The sequence below is a fragment of the Nymphaea colorata genome, chromosome 9, assembly GCF_008831285.2.
Source record: "Nymphaea colorata isolate Beijing-Zhang1983 chromosome 9, ASM883128v2, whole genome shotgun sequence".
In the NCBI taxonomy this organism is placed as follows: Eukaryota; Viridiplantae; Streptophyta; class Magnoliopsida; order Nymphaeales; family Nymphaeaceae; genus Nymphaea; species Nymphaea colorata.
This window is the reverse complement of record NC_045146.1, coordinates 17,491,531-17,511,165: the sequence shown is the minus strand read 5'-3', so window position 1 is coordinate 17,511,165 and position 19,635 is coordinate 17,491,531. Positions and strand designations below refer to the sequence as shown.

General features: G+C 36.5%; 1 protein-coding gene across 2 annotated transcripts; it reads left to right on the top strand.

Moving 5' to 3' along the window:
• Positions 1–1,080: 1,080 nt before the first annotated feature.
• LOC116261120 (protein WUSCHEL-like) lies at positions 1,081–3,173 on the top strand. Of its 2 annotated transcripts, XM_031639741.1 has the most exons (3): positions 1,081–1,739; positions 1,836–1,891; positions 2,646–3,173. In XM_031639741.1, exons 1-3 carry the CDS (start codon positions 1,313–1,315, stop codon positions 2,976–2,978), a joined length of 816 nt encoding a protein of 271 aa, XP_031495601.1. In that variant the 5' UTR covers positions 1,081–1,312; the 3' UTR covers positions 2,979–3,173. The 2 variants fall into 2 exon arrangements, with proteins under 2 accessions (XP_031495601.1, XP_031495600.1); XM_031639740.1 differs by having other exon boundaries at positions 1,081–1,891.
• Positions 3,174–19,635: the final 16,462 nt, after the last annotated feature.

The following is a 19,635-nucleotide window of genomic DNA, read 5'->3' as shown; positions in this document are numbered from 1 at the left end:
ATAAATTGAGAGAGCTGCTTAATTTATTTAGTCTTGTAATGCATTTTGTTGGCTTACAATCTGTCATGTTGGGGTACTACGTAAGGATCTGGCCGACCCCAGCTTGCTTAGTTAGAAAAAATTAATCACACTGAATTGATGGGAGATTAAAGTGGGACCTGAGACCATCAAATGTCTCTGGAATGAGTTATTGTTCTGGTTAAGGCGACTTCTCCATCTAGGCTAATCTTGTCTTTGTTTTGGCTCAAGAGCTTTATCAATTTAGGTTAATCTTTGTCTCCTTGCTGTATTTCTGGTCTCATAGCATAGGTAGTCGGGTTGGCAGCATGGAAAAGACATGTTGTGAACTCAATTCCGTGTTCACTATGCTTGTGTGCATATTACCAAGATAAAGGTTTATTGTCTCCTATTGGCCTCGAACCCTGGGTGCAGCCAGAGGAGCTTCGATGCTTTTCCAGACCTTGGGTCGTAATCCTCTCTCTCATCTAGAATCTCTCTTATGCATTCAGACATGTTTACAGGCAAAGCTGCATAGGACAAATATAAGGTTATACCAACAAAAAATGCAGTTGGAGATTGACGCCCTGATCTCTTTAACAGAGACAATACGTCTCGAGAGGCATAGCTCAAACAGGTGGGTTGGGACTTATTATGTGGCGCCACAGGAGGGAGTGATTTTTACATACAAGTTAAAGCATGTGAAAATTTCACTGTGCAGTACCGATGTAGCTCTGAATCGTAAAGGCAAGAAGAAATATGAAAGGCTTCGGCTCTCACTCCAGCAATATAGCAATACTAAGACAATACAGTGATATGGGAATCACATATATAAACCGACAACACTTTAATCATGGTTTGCTGGTTTGCCACAATCACGCTCCCATCCAAGACAAGAGACAAACTCTCCAACCAGTCATTCATTCTCTCTCCCTCTGTGTTATGCAGAGATAATCATCATAGCCGTTGCCTTCGTACTGGAGGATTTCCGGAAGTTCCCACTCTTTACCAACCCTTTCTAAGCACTAAATTGTCCCTTTTCCTTTTCCTCTACGGCCCTACTCTCCTCTCTGTCCGCTTCAGTCCCTCTCCCTCAGATGCTCTTCAATTTCTTCTCTGCCTCCTCCGCTCCTCATGTGATCCTTCAACACCTCACCATCAAACTGAAAAACTTCCACCATTAATGTTCTAGTCATGTTTATATATGTCCTTCAATAATGAAGGCAATCGACTCCCTCCCCATTCTTCAACGGCAGCAGCCACCGATTCTTCTGCTCCTGCTACTAGCTAGACACTGGCTATTATTCATCTCTCTATGCTTTGTGGTATGGAGTCCGGCGAGGAGATTCAACAGAAGGATGGCAGTGGTGACAGCAGCAGTAACAGAAGCAGCTACTTGTGTAGGCAAACGAGCACGAGGTGGGTACCAACAGCTGAGCAGATACGCATACTGAAGGAGCTGTACTACGGCAATGGATTGAGGTCGCCCACTGCGGAGCAGATACAGAGGATATCGGCGAGGCTCAGGCAGTATGGCAGGATAGAGGGGAAGAACGTCTTCTACTGGTTCCAGAACCACAAGGCCAGGGAGAGACAGAAGAAAAGGCTCGATGCAGACTTCGCCGCACAGAGGACCACGGCCGCCACCACCACTGCTACCCCCGTCGCCGTCCATCGATGGAGTTCCTATGGCGATTTTGCTTCCAAGTCGACCTCTATTCTCAACACCAATGTTGTTGTTGGTATATCTAATGCAACATATCTCTCTTTTTCTGTCTTTCATTTTCCTGGTCTTAACACAGTAGCTACTTCCTGCTCGGGAAATGTACTTTCTGCAGGGCAAGTGTGTCGCAGAAGCTGTGGCTCAGTGATAGCGAACAGTGGTCATCGTCCGGTAACAAGCTCGTCGAAAGGCCTTCTTGTCTAATTATAATAACATTCTTACTGAACTTCAACCTCAGTATGCCCATAAAAAGCTGAAGCATGCATCTGTTGTTTCATTTCCATACGTCCATCAACTACCAGCAATTGATGTTACAATGGTGTGTAGAGAAAAAAAGCGAGGCCTGTTGAATTCCTTACATGGTTGGTTAAAGTGTACATATGATTCAATTAGTTTAAGTTACACTTAGAAGTAAGGAAGCACCACCGATGAAGATGAAGCTGAATTTCACATCGACCAGAAGATCATGATAAAAGTTATACTAAAAGAAGCACAAGCCACTTGTTAGAATCAACTGTAAATGCATGAAAAACGACCAATTATCAAAACATCTTAAGCTTCATGAAAGCAACTTTCAAACACAAAATGTACAAACAAACACATCTCATATTTTACCTGGTCGAGCTGGTGAGCCAGTATAAACTTTCGTCAATTCTGTAAGTGTTATTTTTTTGGATTGTAAATAGTGGATGTGTTGCGCTTTAGTTGAAGAGTGTCTTGCTTTTCGCTTAGATCCTGATAAAAAGGAAGAGCAGTTTAGATGTCTCCTCTAATCAATATTGGTAATTTGGTATTGCATTTATAAGTTTGACTTTAGGAATGAGTAAGCATTTTTTTCCCATGAAATATTCAATCTGTTATGAGGTGATTCGTCTCCATGACTGGTGAAACTGCCCGTGTTGATTGACTTGGTTAACCATTGCAGGATTCTTCTTGCTTAGGTCGCGACGGCTTCATCTCTTCCGGAAGCAGTTGCACGTCCGAGACGGGCACCGACTCGCATGGGCTTTTCGACCCCGGAGACTCGGGCGTCGCCGCAGATAGGAGCGCAGGGATCCTTGAAACGCTGCAACTCTTTCCTTTACGAGGAAGCGATGACTCGGGGACCGGTTCGGAGAGATCGAGAATCGGGGAGACGTACCCAGCCTTGTGCTTCGACGACGCCTCCCTCGAGCTGACGCTCAGCAGCTTCCCTGGTGGAGATGGTGGCATGCGAAACGCAGGTTCAGGACCCACTTTCTTACCTTCTGGTTCGTGATCATCTTCCGAGACGATCTGCTTTCCTTCCGTCTCGCGATTCGGCTATCCGTGGTTTTGTCTCTATCCCAAACATGTGCATTTAGGCAAATAGCGTGCAATTGCCAAAAGGTTTCAGTTATGTTTAAACTCATTATTCCTCTCATGACAAAGAATTCCTCTCACTAACATCTTGTGTGTGTGAATGCAAACATGAAATTTCAACCAAAATTGTACGTGTCATAGTCACGGCGATGATTTGGACCGAATAAGTATTCATCAAAGCTAGCAATTAAAGGAAGCGTTAATTTTGAGATTGGAATTTGCTAATTCCTTCGAAAAATAATTTATGAATGCCGTTCGAGGAAAATAAAAGAAACAGCACGAAAGATGTTAGTACTTTTGTTGACGATCATGAACATGAGAATGGGATGTTATGTCATTGTTTTGGACATGGATCATGCACTCGATTGTCCGATCATATGAGCTCGTTTAACAATGAATCTTTGTTACAAGCTTTAGATAACCTGTTTGTTAATCGAGTTGCATGTTAAAGAACTTTGTAACACATAAAATCTGCTTTTCAGTGAAACTATGTATAGATGCTCATTAGATGCACAAAAAATTGTACATCAGTATATATTTGATATTGCGGATATTATATAGAACTTAACAAGGGCGACGGATCGACTTCATAAATATATCCCAGCAGCTGATCTCGATAATCGTTTTAATGCATGACTCAGCTGCCATTAATGGCGACGACAGAGCTGCCTGGCTACTACTGTAAGATCAACTAGGCACGCACTTTCTTGAAATGGGAGAGTAGGCTGTCCTCTAGCCACTCCATCCCTTATTCTCAGAATCTTTTAACTGCAAAGCCCCTCAGAGATGAGCGAAGGAAGTTGGAGAAGGTGACGCATGTGATCGTTGTCTCTGTCATCACTTCTCCTTCCTTAACAAAACTATTAGTCTGTTACTGTCCCTCCATGGCTTCTCTCCATCGACCAACCTGCGGAAAAGGGCTCGGCTACCTTGTCCCTGTCGCCAAGATCCGGCCTTATGGTGGTACATCTCTGAGACTCGTCTTCGCGGTTGGCTCAATTTCCTTCTGTGACTCTGTCAGCCATGGAGATCCTGTGAGATTCATGTCTGATTCAGACTTTTATTCTTGGACGAAGCCCACCTGTATCTGCAATCCCTCCTTCGTCTCGGTTTTATTCTCCAACCGATGGCTTCTGATCTCTCCCTGCTTTCTGATCATGGTCGGCAGTACAGGGATTACAAATCCATGAAGATAACGTGACGCAATGGCTTTTGCACGAGAGCACGCGCGTGGTCCACCTGATGTCTCTCTGTCTGTCGTCCTTACCAGCAGAAGATTGTTCCTTTTGATCCTTGATTCGTTTTTCTTGTCCTATTGACCGAAAGAGGGAAAGTGTCGTTTTCATGATTGGTAGAAGCCGGGAACGGACTCCAAGGTGTTTTTGAATTATGAGATTATGGAAAAAGAGGGCAATACAGGTGTTTGTTGGACATTTTAGTCGGGGAAAATGTTTGCCCACATTCCGCCCTGGAACCTATAACGGTAGTGTAGTTGGTTGAGTTGGTGTCCGGTCAAAATTTATGTTATTAGTTGGATTTCTTAGGTACTATGCCAGCTCTTTGTTAGTTGTTTTATATAGACATAAAAAAAATTTAGAAAGATAATTGTGGCAGAGCCAAGGGGCCGGCAGGGGCTTGGCGCCTTCTCATTTAAAAAAAAAAAATTGCATGCAATTTTTAAAAAGTTTCATTTACTCTTACATAAAGATTTTAATCTTGTGTTAAAATTTTGAAACTATATCCTGATGAAAAATTCTTACCTTCACATCTTATAGAAATCAAACGTTTAGCTTACATTGTTTATATTCATGAACCCTATATGCGTTTATGAGAATTGCAGGCTGAATATAACTACTTATAAGGAGATAATCTCAATTTTCACTTCTTTCATTTTAATATTGACATAGTTTAATATTTACTTTGTTATACATCTAAGTGTCTAAATTCAAGTATGAAAACTTGTGAATCAGTGCCCTTTTAAAATTCTTTTTTTTTGCTCTGCCACTGCTGCTAAGTATGATTAAAAGTTTCACTTTCAGACATGTGTAAAGAACAAAAAAAAAAAAAAATCTGATCACAACTATATATATATATATCTCTCTCCATGTCTTTCTTATTTTGTTTGAACCTTTGAACATTTTTATCAAAGGCAGAGAGAGAAGTCAATGTTCCTAAATTCGGTGGCTTGTTAAGGTCTAGTACTGTCGCATATAAGACTATGCACATTTGAAATATATAGATTCAATTGATGTTAAGAACACACGCATGAAGCAATAGTTCCAGAAAAATGAGCTCAACTTTTAATGCTAGGGAAACAGCATTGACTGCTCCACGAAAGCAAACTAAGTGTTCAACTGTTCAATTATTTTTCTGCATGCACATAGACATTAATTGAATGTAACAAATTTAAACCTGAGCCCTTTTTGTCACCCGAGAATGCGCATTTTTTCAAGAGGAATTTCACTTGTATATACTTTCTTGGTTAGAAAAGAATTTGGAACACACAAATTAATTTTCAAATATATAGGGATGTTAGTAGATATTATTCCGATTGAATTACTTCAAAAAATTAAGTCGTAACTAGAAAAAAGCGTAACAACCAATTAAATGATCGGATTGAATCTGGATTTAGGAAACGACATTTAATCAGAATCAGGTTCAGTTTTGAAAAAATATTATATATCCATTCATATTAAAATTCAAATTTCAGATTTGTTTTATCCTATTAGAAACGTGGTCGAGGGATTTTGTTATTCCTTTAAATGACCACATCTTTCAAGCACCTTGATAATAGAAAATATTGAAAATACGAGGTCCAAATTTCAGATTATTCTGAAAATGTAATCCCCTAAAAGATAAATTTTCCCTCTAGTAAAACCGGGAAACTGCGTTATTAAGATTGGAAGCATTCTTCAAAAAGACTTCTAGAATCAGCCAGTTCAAATTGGACTAGAATCATCTTTGGATTGGGAGAGATAGAAGTACAGAAGAACATTACTCAAGCCAAATAATTACATGAAAAATAAGAGTAAAAGTTAAGAAATGCCAAAGATTCGTCACGGTCTATGAAGAAAAGTTAAAAGTTAAAGTGATTTATACTACTCAATCAACTAGAAATAGACTTGCCACTAATCATCAAATAACATCAAGAGCTTGTATTATATATAATAAAGGGCATCCACTCTTTCCATTATCGTTTAAGCTTGATGTGGTAATAACCATTAGCAGATGCCACAACGATAATTGACACAAGCAAGTGCATGCAATATGACTTATCCTAGCTACTAGAGTACAAAGCGCTTAATCAAGTTCTATATATGGCTATCTCATTTGCTAAAGTATCATTAATCAAGAGGCGTAGCACACTAGAATGATCGGATGTTCGAATTCCATGGCCACTATCATGTTTCGATATGCTACTCTTTTAAGCTGCAAATGATGGCAAACACAACACTTGAGTTGAAGGATATACTGTAAGTAGACCACCTAGCCTCCAAAGCAAGGTAGTTACTTGATGGTATATATATATATATATATATATCCTTACTCATGTGCCCAAAAGCAACACTATTAAGTACTAATTAGCTATGTACTTTTTGGGAATCGATTGAGAAGAAGAGAGAAAAAAACAAAGTTTGTTTTAATTGCATTCGGGTGTAAATTGAAACTAATTAATTAATTGGAAACCTTGATCCAATATAAGAATCGCCAATTTCATTCAATGGGGTAATGGGTCCCAAACAGCCCAAGTTACGAAATATTTTAATTGACCCAAATAGTAGTAACTTTGACCAAAGAGGCGTGATGTGTGGAAGGAGTTGGATTTGGTCTAGATAGGACTTGCCCAAAGCAATCTCATGAAGAAAGAAACTGGAGATGGAAACTCTCTCTCATCTCATGCTTTTATGCTAATGTTGTCATATAGTTTGCTTATTTAACCTTCTCGCTTGTCTGTTGTAACGTGGTTATGGTCCAAACCTCTCTGCACATGAGCGAGAACTGGATCACTATCTTATACGACAGGTAGAACCATGCAATGGCCGGCCATATTGATGCTTCACATGCAAATTAAGATGATGAGTGGTGACTTGTTTTCAAATCGTAGTTACTGGCAATGGCATAATTAACCAAAAATTTGACTCATAAACCTGATTTGGCAAAATAAAATATGGTTTTTTTTTCACACCATCTTGATCTGGAAGTGGGTTCTGATTAACCAATATCCTTTTCACGATTGTGATTTTAAGTCTTAGAAGCTAGGCTTCTCTGCTTGTGCAATATTGAGCAGTCTCATAGAATATGATTGGAACTTGAATTTTTCTCTTAACTTGAGCTGCTAAGTATCTATCCTATGGGCCTTAAAGGGGCGTAGAGTAAATGATGGGATCACTACACTATATTAAAGGTGAATCATAGTTCACCTATGTGTCAGATGTAGTTCAAGACCTGGAGATAGGAAAAATGAGGAGAAGCCTTCGAGCTTCATTTTTAAGGTGGTGGTCATTAACCTCTTGCTTACCCAAAAGTATCTATCTTACAAAAGCACCACCCCAGGCGCTTTCGTGCACAAAATCCGGTCCTCCTTTAAATTTGGTATCAGAGCCTAGTACGTTCTTGGTGTTGTAAGTATGTTCTGCTTTTAATGAAAGTTTTTATGTGTGTTTAAAGCTTTTTTTCGTACATAGCTTATAAGCCGAACGGGAAAGTCTCTTCCCCGGAAGCATGTCTCTTTACATACGCCTGCATAATCTGTTGTTATGAATCTTTTTGTTTTATGCTGGAAGTTCTGGCCCTAGCCAGGATCTATGCGTAGGAACCATGCTTTATAAGGAAGAACCTGCTATAACATGCTTTGTTCATGATCTGATTCCTGTGTTTTTGAGTTCTTGATTCTCTGGATGAGCCACTGTGTAAATCCTTTAAGACCAATAGGCTATTGTGGGAAAGAAGTACCCGTCAAGACAAGGAGGCCGTTTAGGGAAAAAATAGTACACGAACGGTGAGGTCTGAATGGGATGACAAGGTGTCACACATGGTGTTCTATGAAAGGAGAATATAACAAGTTTTCAAAATCAGGGGAATCATACCTTAAGCTTATCATGTTTTAGTTTGTTCTTTTTTATAATAGATGTGTTATCTGTTCGTAGAACCCGTTCCTGTGAAAAGACTTTTTCCAACTTAAAACAAAAGACTCGTAAACAGAGTGTGAAGTTGTATGCATGATACATAGGACTGCGAGATAAAAAGAGATGAGTACCTAGTAAGCTCAAGAACCTTTAGATTTCGAAAAACCGTACCTTAAGCACCATTTGATTTCAGAAACCTGTGTTTTCCAAAAAATCCAAAAATATTTACTTCTTGCCAAAAAATTAGTAGTAGTTTTATTAGTCTAATTTATTTTCCTTATAGTTTAATTAGTTTACAAAAATTTCTTTCATCTTATTATGTGCATAAATATTTGAATCCTGAAATATACCCAAACCATAAAAGATATAATATGATAACTCAAACAGACAAAAAAAATTACAATAAACAAGTGAAACAAATAGCTAGAAGCAAAGTTATAAACTATCTCAGAAAAATTGTAACTGCTAAGAGATTTATAAACAAATTAAAAAGATTAGTGTTTCTTAATAAGATAGAGCAACACTGGCATATGGTAGAATGTTATGTACAATTAGACTATAATTATTCAGACTACTTAGACTATGAAGAATATTTATACAACGAATGGTACGAATCCTAAACGTTTGACATACCATTACACCACCACATGAATCGACTAGAATACCTCAACTTAGAACTATACCAAAAATCTAAGAGTACTGTAAAAAACAACTAATTTAGTCATACATATTATTTTCAAAATGGAAAATATCTACTTCATAATGAAGACACTAGTCCCATGTCTCAACAACTGACTAGTATAACTGATCTACACATTTCCTTAGCACAAAGCTTAGAATCCTACAATACTAAGAATCAGGTCTTTTTACAACCCATATTTGATACATTAAGTAATAATATTTTTAAAGAAATATTAGAAAACCAAAGATATCTAAAAGACCAATTAGCCATAATTTTGAGTAAACTAATAAGCTTACAAGAATATAAAGATAATACTGAAATCTTTCAAAAAACCCTAAGATATCTGCACCAGAACTATACTGAAATCATAAAATTAATAACTGAAATCAAGCAAATAAACTTACGCTGAACATGGAGTATATTTCAAAAACCTTAGCAAAAATAAAGTATAAACATGAGCATGAATGGAAACATAGATCAGGAAGTAGTGACCATCCATGCATCTTTTGTAATGGTATACTAGTATAAAACTAAGATTTCAATGCAAGATTTGTATGACTGAAGCATGCAAATTTTGTCTAGAACAAAGACAGTATCAATTTCTTCTAGAAAAAATGATTGGACGAAAAGATGATACTATAGAAAAATGAATCCTTGCAGTAGAAAATAGAATAGATGATATAGAAAAAAACTTTAGCCATAGCTGAACTAAAAATAGGATCCTTAGAAAACAAGATAGTGAAGCTTGATCCAACAAATTACCAGATGCCGAATATCAAAGGTAAAGGCATAATTTTGGAAAAGGGTGAAAGGGCACTAACTACTATAACCTTTCCCAATATGAAGACTAACCATAAGGAACAAAGAAGAACAACTATCAGAATTCCTTGTATATTCAAAATAGAAAAGGGAAAATTAGAAATAGATGTCTTAATAGACACAGGGTGTAGTGTCTCGGTGTTAGATAAAACATTAGTTTCACCAGAATATCATAGAAGCTTAGACCCTGCCTTACAACTTTGGGCAGAACGAATGGATGGATCCTTATACAAATATGATGAAGAAATATGCAAATATAAAATAGCTTTTAGACTCTCTGAAGAGGAACATACTGCCTAGCAACCAGGGCCTAAGACATTCATTAGACATATGCAATTACATGATAGTACGAAATGCATTATAGGACTAAATTTCATTCTACAAAATATGGCCGGGTCTGTCATAATCAGGATAGGCCTTTCTTTTCTTAACAACCAAGTTTCTTGGGTCCTAGAATGGAAACCTTATAGAAATAAAGACTGGAAATGTAAAATTCCAGGAGCCTGCAAAAAAAAAAATTGACCTAACCTACCCAGACAAAGAAGATGACCTAGAAGAATTAGAAATAGACCCCGATTATAACCTTATAAATATACAAAAAAGTCTATAATAAATTAGAAACATGCTGTACAGAAATAGATGACTTGTTCAGAATATTAGAAAAAGATGAAATCATAGAGAAATACCTACTAAACATTAGGATCGTAATAAAATAGAATGTATCCTACAGATAAAAGATTCAGGATTTACTATTTCCAACAAAAAAGATAAATGCTATGAATGACAATATTAAAGATTTTGAAACACATATAAATGAATTGTTGAAACTAGGAGTCATAAGGAGAAGCATAAGCCCTCACAGAAGTCCTGCATTTATTAGTGAACGAGTTCGTGGAAAATCATGAATGGTCATAGACTATAGGCGACTTAATGATAACACCATAGAAGACTCTTATGATATACATGATAAAACTGAATTAATCAATAGTATACAACACAGTAAAATATTTAGTAAATTTGATTGCAAATCTGGATTCTGGTAGGTAAAAATGCATAAGGATAGTATTCAATGGACTGCATTTACTTGTCCTTTAGGAAGCTTTGAATGATTAATCATGCCTTTTGGCTTAAAAAATGCTCCTGCTATATTCGAACGAAAAATGGATGTGATATTTGGCCAATATAGAGGATTTATGTGTATTTATATAGATGATATCCTTGTTCATAGTAAAACACAACCAGATCATATAGGTCACTTAAAAATAGTATTAGGAGAATTTTTACATAATGGAATTATAATCAGTAGTAGAAAGGCACAATTCTTTAGAAAACACATAGAATATTTAGGTGTAGAGATTAGTGAAGGGAAAGTCAAACTACAACCACATATAGCAACTAAAGCTTTAGAATTTGAGATACATGATATTAAAAGCCTTCAACGGTTTTTAAGACTAGTAAACTATGCTAGAGCATTTATTAAAGTCTTAGGGAAGATGGTCGACCCATTATATAGTAAACTCGGCCAAACTGGGGTTAAAGTCTTTAATATAGAAGATATGAAACAAATAGACAAAGTCAATGAAGCAATAAAATACTTACCAGAAATGTATCTACCCCTAGATTCAGATTTTTTAATAATTGAAACTGATGGATGTATTAACGGGTAGGGAGCAGTGTTGAAAAGGAAACCCAATAAGTATGCTTCTAAAGTAACAGAAGTCGTCTGCAGATATAGTAGTGGTTAGTACAAAGAAAATGGACTCTCCAGTAGTATAGATCAGGAAATTCTTGAAGTAATATATGGACTCAATAGTTTTTGCTTATTTTTGCTAAACAAAAAAGAAATAATAGTTAGGATCGATTGTGATGCTATTGTAAAGTTTTGTGAAAATAAAAATTCTAAAAGAATAAGTGAAGATGGATATCCTTTAAAGATACCCTTATAAACCAAAATTATAAAGTAACATTTGAACATATAAAAGGAGAAAACAATTGTCGAGTTGATATGTTAAGTAGACTTCTAAGAGATGAATAGAGACATTGATGTTTACAAATATGAAATAAGAAGACTCAATAAAATTATAAGTTATCTCGACCAATCCAGAGTAAGGTTACATGACCTTAACCCTGCTTTCTCCATGGAGATCAGAAAAGTTAGTGATGATCTTTTAGACATTGTTTTAAACACGTAACAGTTAGTTGATGACATGAAACAAGTAAGGGTTCAAGCATCTTCATCTCGTTCTTCAAATGACATATCTGCATGTAGACATTAGTCATGGTAGACAAGATAGAATGCATTGTTCATTTGATATTTTTCTTATTATAGGACAAGATGGCCTCTACAAACCAGTTGCCTCTTGACCCAGACCTAGGATTATCAATCTTCCCACCTCATTCAAATTTGGTCTTTCGAACTTCTTCAAGCCTCATCCTTGATCTAAAAGATAATGTCCTTCTAGACAATCTTTAGCAAAACATAAGAAATCTCTCATACCCAAAAATCCTTTCTTTATTAGCCAGCCATCTCAACTTGAAGAACATGCAACTTTAGTCCAAAACTCTGCCAGAACTCCCCATGGATCATATACCCCTCCGACCTCAAAGATTGGATGCTTATCTTACCCTAAAAAGGAGCCTAAAAGAAGCCCAAGCAGAAATAAGTTGGTGGAAAAAGGAAAAAGAAGAGCTAAATGAAAAAATACAAACTCTAGAATCAGAGAATAGACTCCTCAGGGAACATGTTGAAGAGGAAATCAGGAAATTAGGAGAAAAAAGAGAAACAGTTCCCCCAAACATCCCATTAGTCAAGGAACAAATCTATCATTTGGTGATGAAGACAAAAAGAAAAGAACAAGTCGACATGCAGAATCTATTAAGGACCATGACACGAAATTCAAAGAAGAGAAAGCTTGGTTTGGAATTTGCTTTGCTGAAGCATAGGCACAACCCACATGAATAAAATTCTTTCTATGAATGTGAACAAGTATTTTCCATTATACAAGCCACACTTAGAAAGTGGCATGACCAAGAGATTCAGGGGATAAAACTTCTCCCCAAAACTCTTCTGGAGCAAGGATTTTTAAAACAAATACTGGTTACGAAAGAAAAGCAGGTAAAACATCTTGATTTTCATTGGCGATTGACATACACATTAAGAAGGATGTTTAAACTTAGAAACATAAAGTCATATGGCTATGTTAATTTAGACATTGCATCTATTTCTCCTTTGTATGAATACCCTTGGAAAGCAAAACATGAGATTACGATCAACATCTACACTTCACTTTTTTCCCTACAAACCCGTATTCCTCAAGAAACTCTTCGAACTCTTCTTCTTGATAAAGATGTATAATCACAACTGAAGCATTGGAGAGCTTATACAATTGCTGCAGACCAAAATGCCTGGTGGACAAGATCTACTTGTATGGTAGCCGAAGATAAAAATACACGAATCTTTCTAGCAGATACTTGGCTTACTGAAAAATTTTACATTCCTTTTCAAAGTATCTTACAGATAAACCCTGGCCTCTGTGAACACTTCTGCCAAATCTATGACAGTAATCCTGCAGAATGGACCGGTGATGATCAAAATGTCGGAGCAGTCATTCACAGAGATGACAATGAAGATGAGTGGAATGTTGGTGATGAAGGAGGATGAGATAATAATGAACAATAATGAACAGTATGAAGAAGAAATTATAGAAGAAATTGGAAACAACTAGAGAAAAGTAGGGACGAAGCTGCTGAGTTCTTAACCCTGCAGCCTAACGTTTGTCAAGACCGGTAAAGCTTGGCCCTTGTAAGTTATGGTTAAACTTTTCATGGGTATAGTGCTTCCCATGTAAAACTTAAGCATCATCTGTTTGAGAAGAAACATGATAAACTTCTCTTTGGAAAAATCCCTCAAGTTAAACATAGGATTTGCATTGTAGATCGTCACCTTAAAATCTACCTTGGAAAAATCCTCTAGGATAAATATGGGTTTTACGTTTATAAATTTTCGGCATAAAAATTTACCATGTGACGCACCCCCACAGGATAAGTTCTGGGCCAAATCCTGAGGCAAATCGTTTCGAGACATCTCTAGAAGATCGTTGTAGTTGCCGACCTTCTTTTTGTAAATAAAGCAACGTTGCGTGAATAAAGAAGAAGGAATGTTACATGCATCAAAAAAGTGAACACGTGGCTTCCCATTGAAGAAGAGACGAAGCGGCTACTGTAGCAGTCACTGTAGCAGTTACTATAGCACTTCGACGGACACTATAGCGTACTGTAGCACTTTTTGGCTTTTTGGACACGTTCGATTGCCACCTCATCCAGCACACGACAGTTGTCTACATTCGAGTTTCTTCGAGTGTAATTGTTTTTGTTTGTTTGCGTTTACCTTGTTCGGTAAGGAATCATATTCCTTTTTTATATTGTAATTTGTTTTCAAGTTCAATGCCTATAAAAGCACCACCCCAGCGTCTGTATCCTTCATCCTCTCATCCATCCACCTTCGAGTACTTGCTTTCGAGTGCTTGAGTCATCTCCCTTCCTCACTCTCATTCCTTTTCTTCTCCACTTCCCTGCCTACTCCCGTGCTGGGGTAGACCAAGATGAATAAATGTAAGTTGATACCAAATTTAAGAGGGGGGCCGGATTTTATGCATGAAAGCACCGATTCACTTTTTTTACAATAGCATGGGAGTAGGCAGAGAAGTGGAGAAGGAAAGGAAGAGGAGCGAGGAAGGGAGAGAACTCAAGTACTCGGAAGCAAGTACTTAGAGGTGGATGGATGAGAGGATCTAGGATACAGACGCTAAGGTGGTGCTTTTATAGGTACCGAACTTGAAAACAAATTACAATATGAAAAAGGAATAGGATTCCTTACCGAACAAGCTAAACGCAAACAAACAAAAACAGTTACACTCGAAAGAACTCGAAGGTGGATAGCTGTCATGTGCTGGATGAGGTGGCAGTCGAACGTGTCTAAAAAGCTAAAAAGTGCTACAATGCACTATAGTGCGCTACAGTGTCCGCCGAAGTGCCGCTTCGTCTTTTCTTCATTGGGAAACCACGTGTTCACTTTTTTGATGCGTGTAATATTCTTTTTTCTTTATTCACGCAACGTTGCTTTATTTACATAAAGAAGGTCGACAACTATAACGATCTTCTAGAGGTGCCTCAAAACGATTTGCCTCAGGATTTGACCCAGAGCTTATCCTGTGGGGTGCGTCACAGGGTAAATTTTTATGCCGAAAATTTACAAACGTGAAACCCATATTTATCCTAGATGGTTTTTCTAGGGTAGATTTTGAAGCGATGATCTACAACGCAAATCCTATGTTTAACTTGGGGGATTTTTCCAAAGAAAAGTTTATCATGTTTTTTCTCAGATGGATGATGCTTAGGTTTTACATGGGAAGTACTGTACTCATGAGAAGTTTAACCATAACTTACAAGGGTCAAGTTTTACCGGTCTTGACAAATATTAGACTGCATGGTTAAGGACTCAACAACTTTGTCCTTACTTTTCTCTAAGAATGTCTACTGCCATGCCAAGTTTTCCATTGTTGGGACATCTTGAATTCTCTCCATCTTGTAAGCTCATCAAGTCATTCATCTGGATTTGCTTCTTGTATGTCTGTAAGGGATAGAGGGACTTGTAGAGGGGTGGCAATAGTGACTTCATGTTTTGCATCACATGGATAGTATATGTTGGAGGGATTGTATTGATATCTAAGTTTACAAATCCTTTTGAAACCCAGTTATTTCTGAAAATCTGATCTACTACATAGGTCAAACGCCAATTCAATCGCAGTATATGAGTCTGCTCTACTACTGTTACAATAATCCTTCTTACATATCATAGTTCCATTAACTTCTTCAAGGAAATCTGCATATCAAACATTTCCATGTTTGTCCATCTCTTCAGGTTAATGCTTACCAAGATGATCTCAAATCCTTTATAACATTCACATTAAGAGTTATCAGCATGTCTTCTTTCTTGGTATTTGACTAAACAGAATTTCAATCCTTTTTTTATAATCTGGGGTTCCTGGCAAGAAATCTTATTATCTCCTGAATACGTCCTTGTTCCTTCTTTTGCTTCTGCAGTATTATTTTGTAGACTTGTTCTTTTGCTACATTTATTTCTGGGGGAAAACTTTCTCTTTTTTCTTCCCACTGTTTTCATTTCTTTTTCTCACTGCTCTTTTAGAAATTCTATCTCGACTGTTGACTGCTTCAATTTTCCTGTCATGTCTTCCAATTTCTCTTTACAAAGAGTTAGTTCTATACTAATATTCTCTAATTGTTGGACTATATCCAGAAAAATAGGGTTTGGGGTAGGATCAGGAAAGAGCTTGAGTTGACTTTGTGTGATCTGGTTTTGAGTATTTTTTATGCTGAGGTAGGTTGTTAGGATACTAAGGATTTTAGAGAAGGTTGGGTTTTTTCTATTGTGTCAGAGGTTATCTAGTAAAATATGGTTTTTTTGATCAAGATTCATACTAAGCAAGGTTAAGAATGTAAGATTGGAGTCTGGGGGTAATATAGGCAGGCCTAGATCTGGGTTTATTTGGACAAGGTGGGTTTGGCTAGAAGAGGCCATGTTTCCTGAAACAAAATTTTGTGTTAGATGAAAGAATGCATTCTACTTTGTCTACCGTTGCTAATGTCTATTTTCAGAAGATCGGGAATCTTAAACCTATCCTATATGATGCTCAAAAGGCTACCAAATATTATTAGTCATTACTCATGTTATCTAACATGTATTGTAGGTTGGTTAAAGTGAAAAATTTGTCTTGAAATTCTTCACTATATTTTCTACTTATTCGAGTATGCTATGGCGCATGCAGCTATCACTACAAGGTTCTTCATCAGAGGAATTAAGAGCATGAAATGATTCTTCTATAGATACAATACTATAGATGACTTCAGTATCGCTAATATATTCATCTAAAGTCAATACATCCTCATTTACACAGTCTACAAGAATAGAGGCTTTATTGTATAGATTTTTTTGTTTTGAACAGTTCCTAGCTAAATGTTCAAGACTGCCACAAGTAAAGCATGTTAATTTATTTTTCTAATCTCTTTGGGTATTATATTTTCTAACATGTCTATGTTTGTCAATATAGGGTTTTCTAGCATTAGATCTTCGAAGATAGTATCTTCGTCGTTTATCTTTATCTTTTATCTTATAGGTTTTTGGGTGTCTAGGTTCTTTATCATATCTTTGTGGTGTATAAATTTGTTTGCAAAAACTATATTCACCTTTTAATTGTTTGGAAATGGTTATTTCAGTACATTTCTTTACTAGTTTTTTAATAATAAATTGGATTCTTATACTAATGTTATCAAGTTGAGGTATTGTTTCTTTTTCTTTGTATTTTTTATGTATTTCAGAACCCAATGGATCTGGTAACTTAAGAAATAGGCTTTCTCCGATCTCTTTATCATAAAAACATCCTGCTAAGGAACTATAATAAAAGAAATCTTGTAAGAAAGGTTTTATATAGCGTCAATCTTTAATTTGGAGTTGTTCTAGTTTTCTAATTGAATCTTGTTGTTGTTTATCAAACCCTACATTTGGCTGATATCCTAATAAGAGTAATTGTATTTTTTTGGTAAAGTTATAAATATTTTTTCCTAAAAGAATTTCTTTTTGTAAGTCTTGGGGGTGTTCTCTTTTGTATGCTTTTCAAATTGCTCTAGTGGTTTCTCCTAAAAAATTTTCTGCCCAAGAATACATTTCTTTTGTTGTCCACATTTCTTGATTCATCCTGTCTCATTTTCTAGCAACCCGTTGAGACCATATGTCTATTACTGAGGATAATAATTGAAGATCATGAGCACTTATGTTTAAAATTCTTCCTTCATTTAATAGGTCTTTTCTGTCTATGGTTTCTAATGACATTATTTTTCCCTGCGGTTTATAGGTATCTCTTTCTTTATATTCTACATAAGGTTTTCTAGGGGGTTGCCCGAGTGAATAGAATACTACAGGTGTGATTGGTGGGGGTTGAGTTTGTTATTGATCTTGTAGTGATCTTCCAGTGGTCACCAGGGATGACCAGGGATGATTCTGGAGCATCTATTTTCATAAGATTTTTTGAGATGTTCATCGGTTTCTGCATATAAGCATCTTCTAGTCTATTTATTTTGATATTTTCTGTGGGATCTATATATAGGTTGTCTTCCTCTTGAATTTTTTCCTCTGCGACTAATTTGATTTCTAGTCTAAGGATATCTTCTTTTGATAAGTCAAATCCCTTAGGAAGTAGAATACAATTATGTTTTAAGGCTTCCATCAGTCTTCTATCTGGCTACGAAATTCTTCAGATTTGTTTTCTTCTTTATGTTGTTTTTCTTCGTAGTCTAAAAATCTCATAGTATAGCTACCATCAAAGTTTTTAAACATTAAACTTTCTTCATGAACTTTGACATTAGTATTTATTTTTAGATTTTTACTAATATTTCAATCTAGACCTTCTAACTCTTTAGGATCAATGGTCATAGGCTTAATCATCCTGATACCTTTACTAGTCATAGATTCAATTATAGCCTTAGTATCGATTTTATACTTTGTGTACTACTATTTGTTACTTTTCCTAGGAATCCGACATTTACAAGTAAATTAGTTTTTCCCGTAAATGTTTCATATCCTTTAGTTTGAATTCCTATGATAATATGTTCAAGGTCTCTTATACTTAGCAAGAAATCGGGTGCACAATAAAATATGCCCTTGTTGTTGGACATATCAATTTCCATACTTGCTATAATGGCCTTCCTAGCATCGTTTGCTCATCTCTTATCTAGTAAAGTGATTAAAATTTTTGTTCTTAGATTTCTTCTGGCTAAACCCTTAATTCCTTAAATTATTAAACCAAGATGAATAAATCTAAGTTGGTATAACTATTTTTAATTTGATTTGTATGGCTTGGTTACCTTGTTTTACCTTGAATATTAAAGTTTGGCCGACCTTTTCCTTTTTGCGTGGAACATTACGATGAATCTAAACCAAATATAGTGTCAGTCAAAAGCTTTCAAGATCAGAGTTGCTGAATTTGAAAAATGGTATATTCAGATGCAGAAGAGCGTTTGTTGCTTATCCTAACAACTCAAAGCAGGAGAAGGGCTTTCCGCAAGCAAATGATCAGTCGTGCTCCGATTTAGACGGCAACAGTTTTTGACTTTCATTTACTTTTCACTTGATCAGCCGGCGAATTGAGTTCCATTAGTTTGTAACTTGACATTAAATTTGCAGCACTCCAAACTTAAAAGAACTGTATCTTTTGTTACTTATAAAAGTAGTTGGTTTAGTTTGTAACTTGACATTAAATTTACAGCACTCCAAACACTTAAAGGAACTGTATCTTTTGTTACTTATAAAAGTAGTTGGTTTAGTTTGTCACTTGACATCAAATTTGCAGCACTCCAAACTTAAAGGAACTGTATCTTTTGTTACTTATAAAAGTAGTTGGTAATAGGGAACAGTTACCATGCCAACACTGGAATCATTTTCTCTTTTTGGAGATGATATTTACGTTGTTTTTACTAAAAAAAACATATGGGCACATGTAAGTTAAGATTTCAATTTGAAAATAAAACTCAAGTCGTTAAAATTCGTGGAGAAAAGCTGATCAATGACGAGGACCCGAACGAAGAAGAAAGTTCAATGTTATAGCAGATGAATGGCACGTGTCGCTGGAAGGGCTGCCAATTACTGCCACCTTGCATGTTTACGTGTCCTTTGGATGAAATCTTGCCGACTTTTCTGTCTTTTGCTTCATACATGGGCAGAGAGAGAGAGAGAGAGAGAGAGAGAGAGAGAGGTTATGGTGGAGTTTGCTTAAACGAAATAGTGGAAGATTGAAGGAGCTAAACGGCAAGGATTTGCAGGTGAGGCTACATTTCGGTGGTGGCCGGTGAATAAAACAACAGAGACGTATAGCATG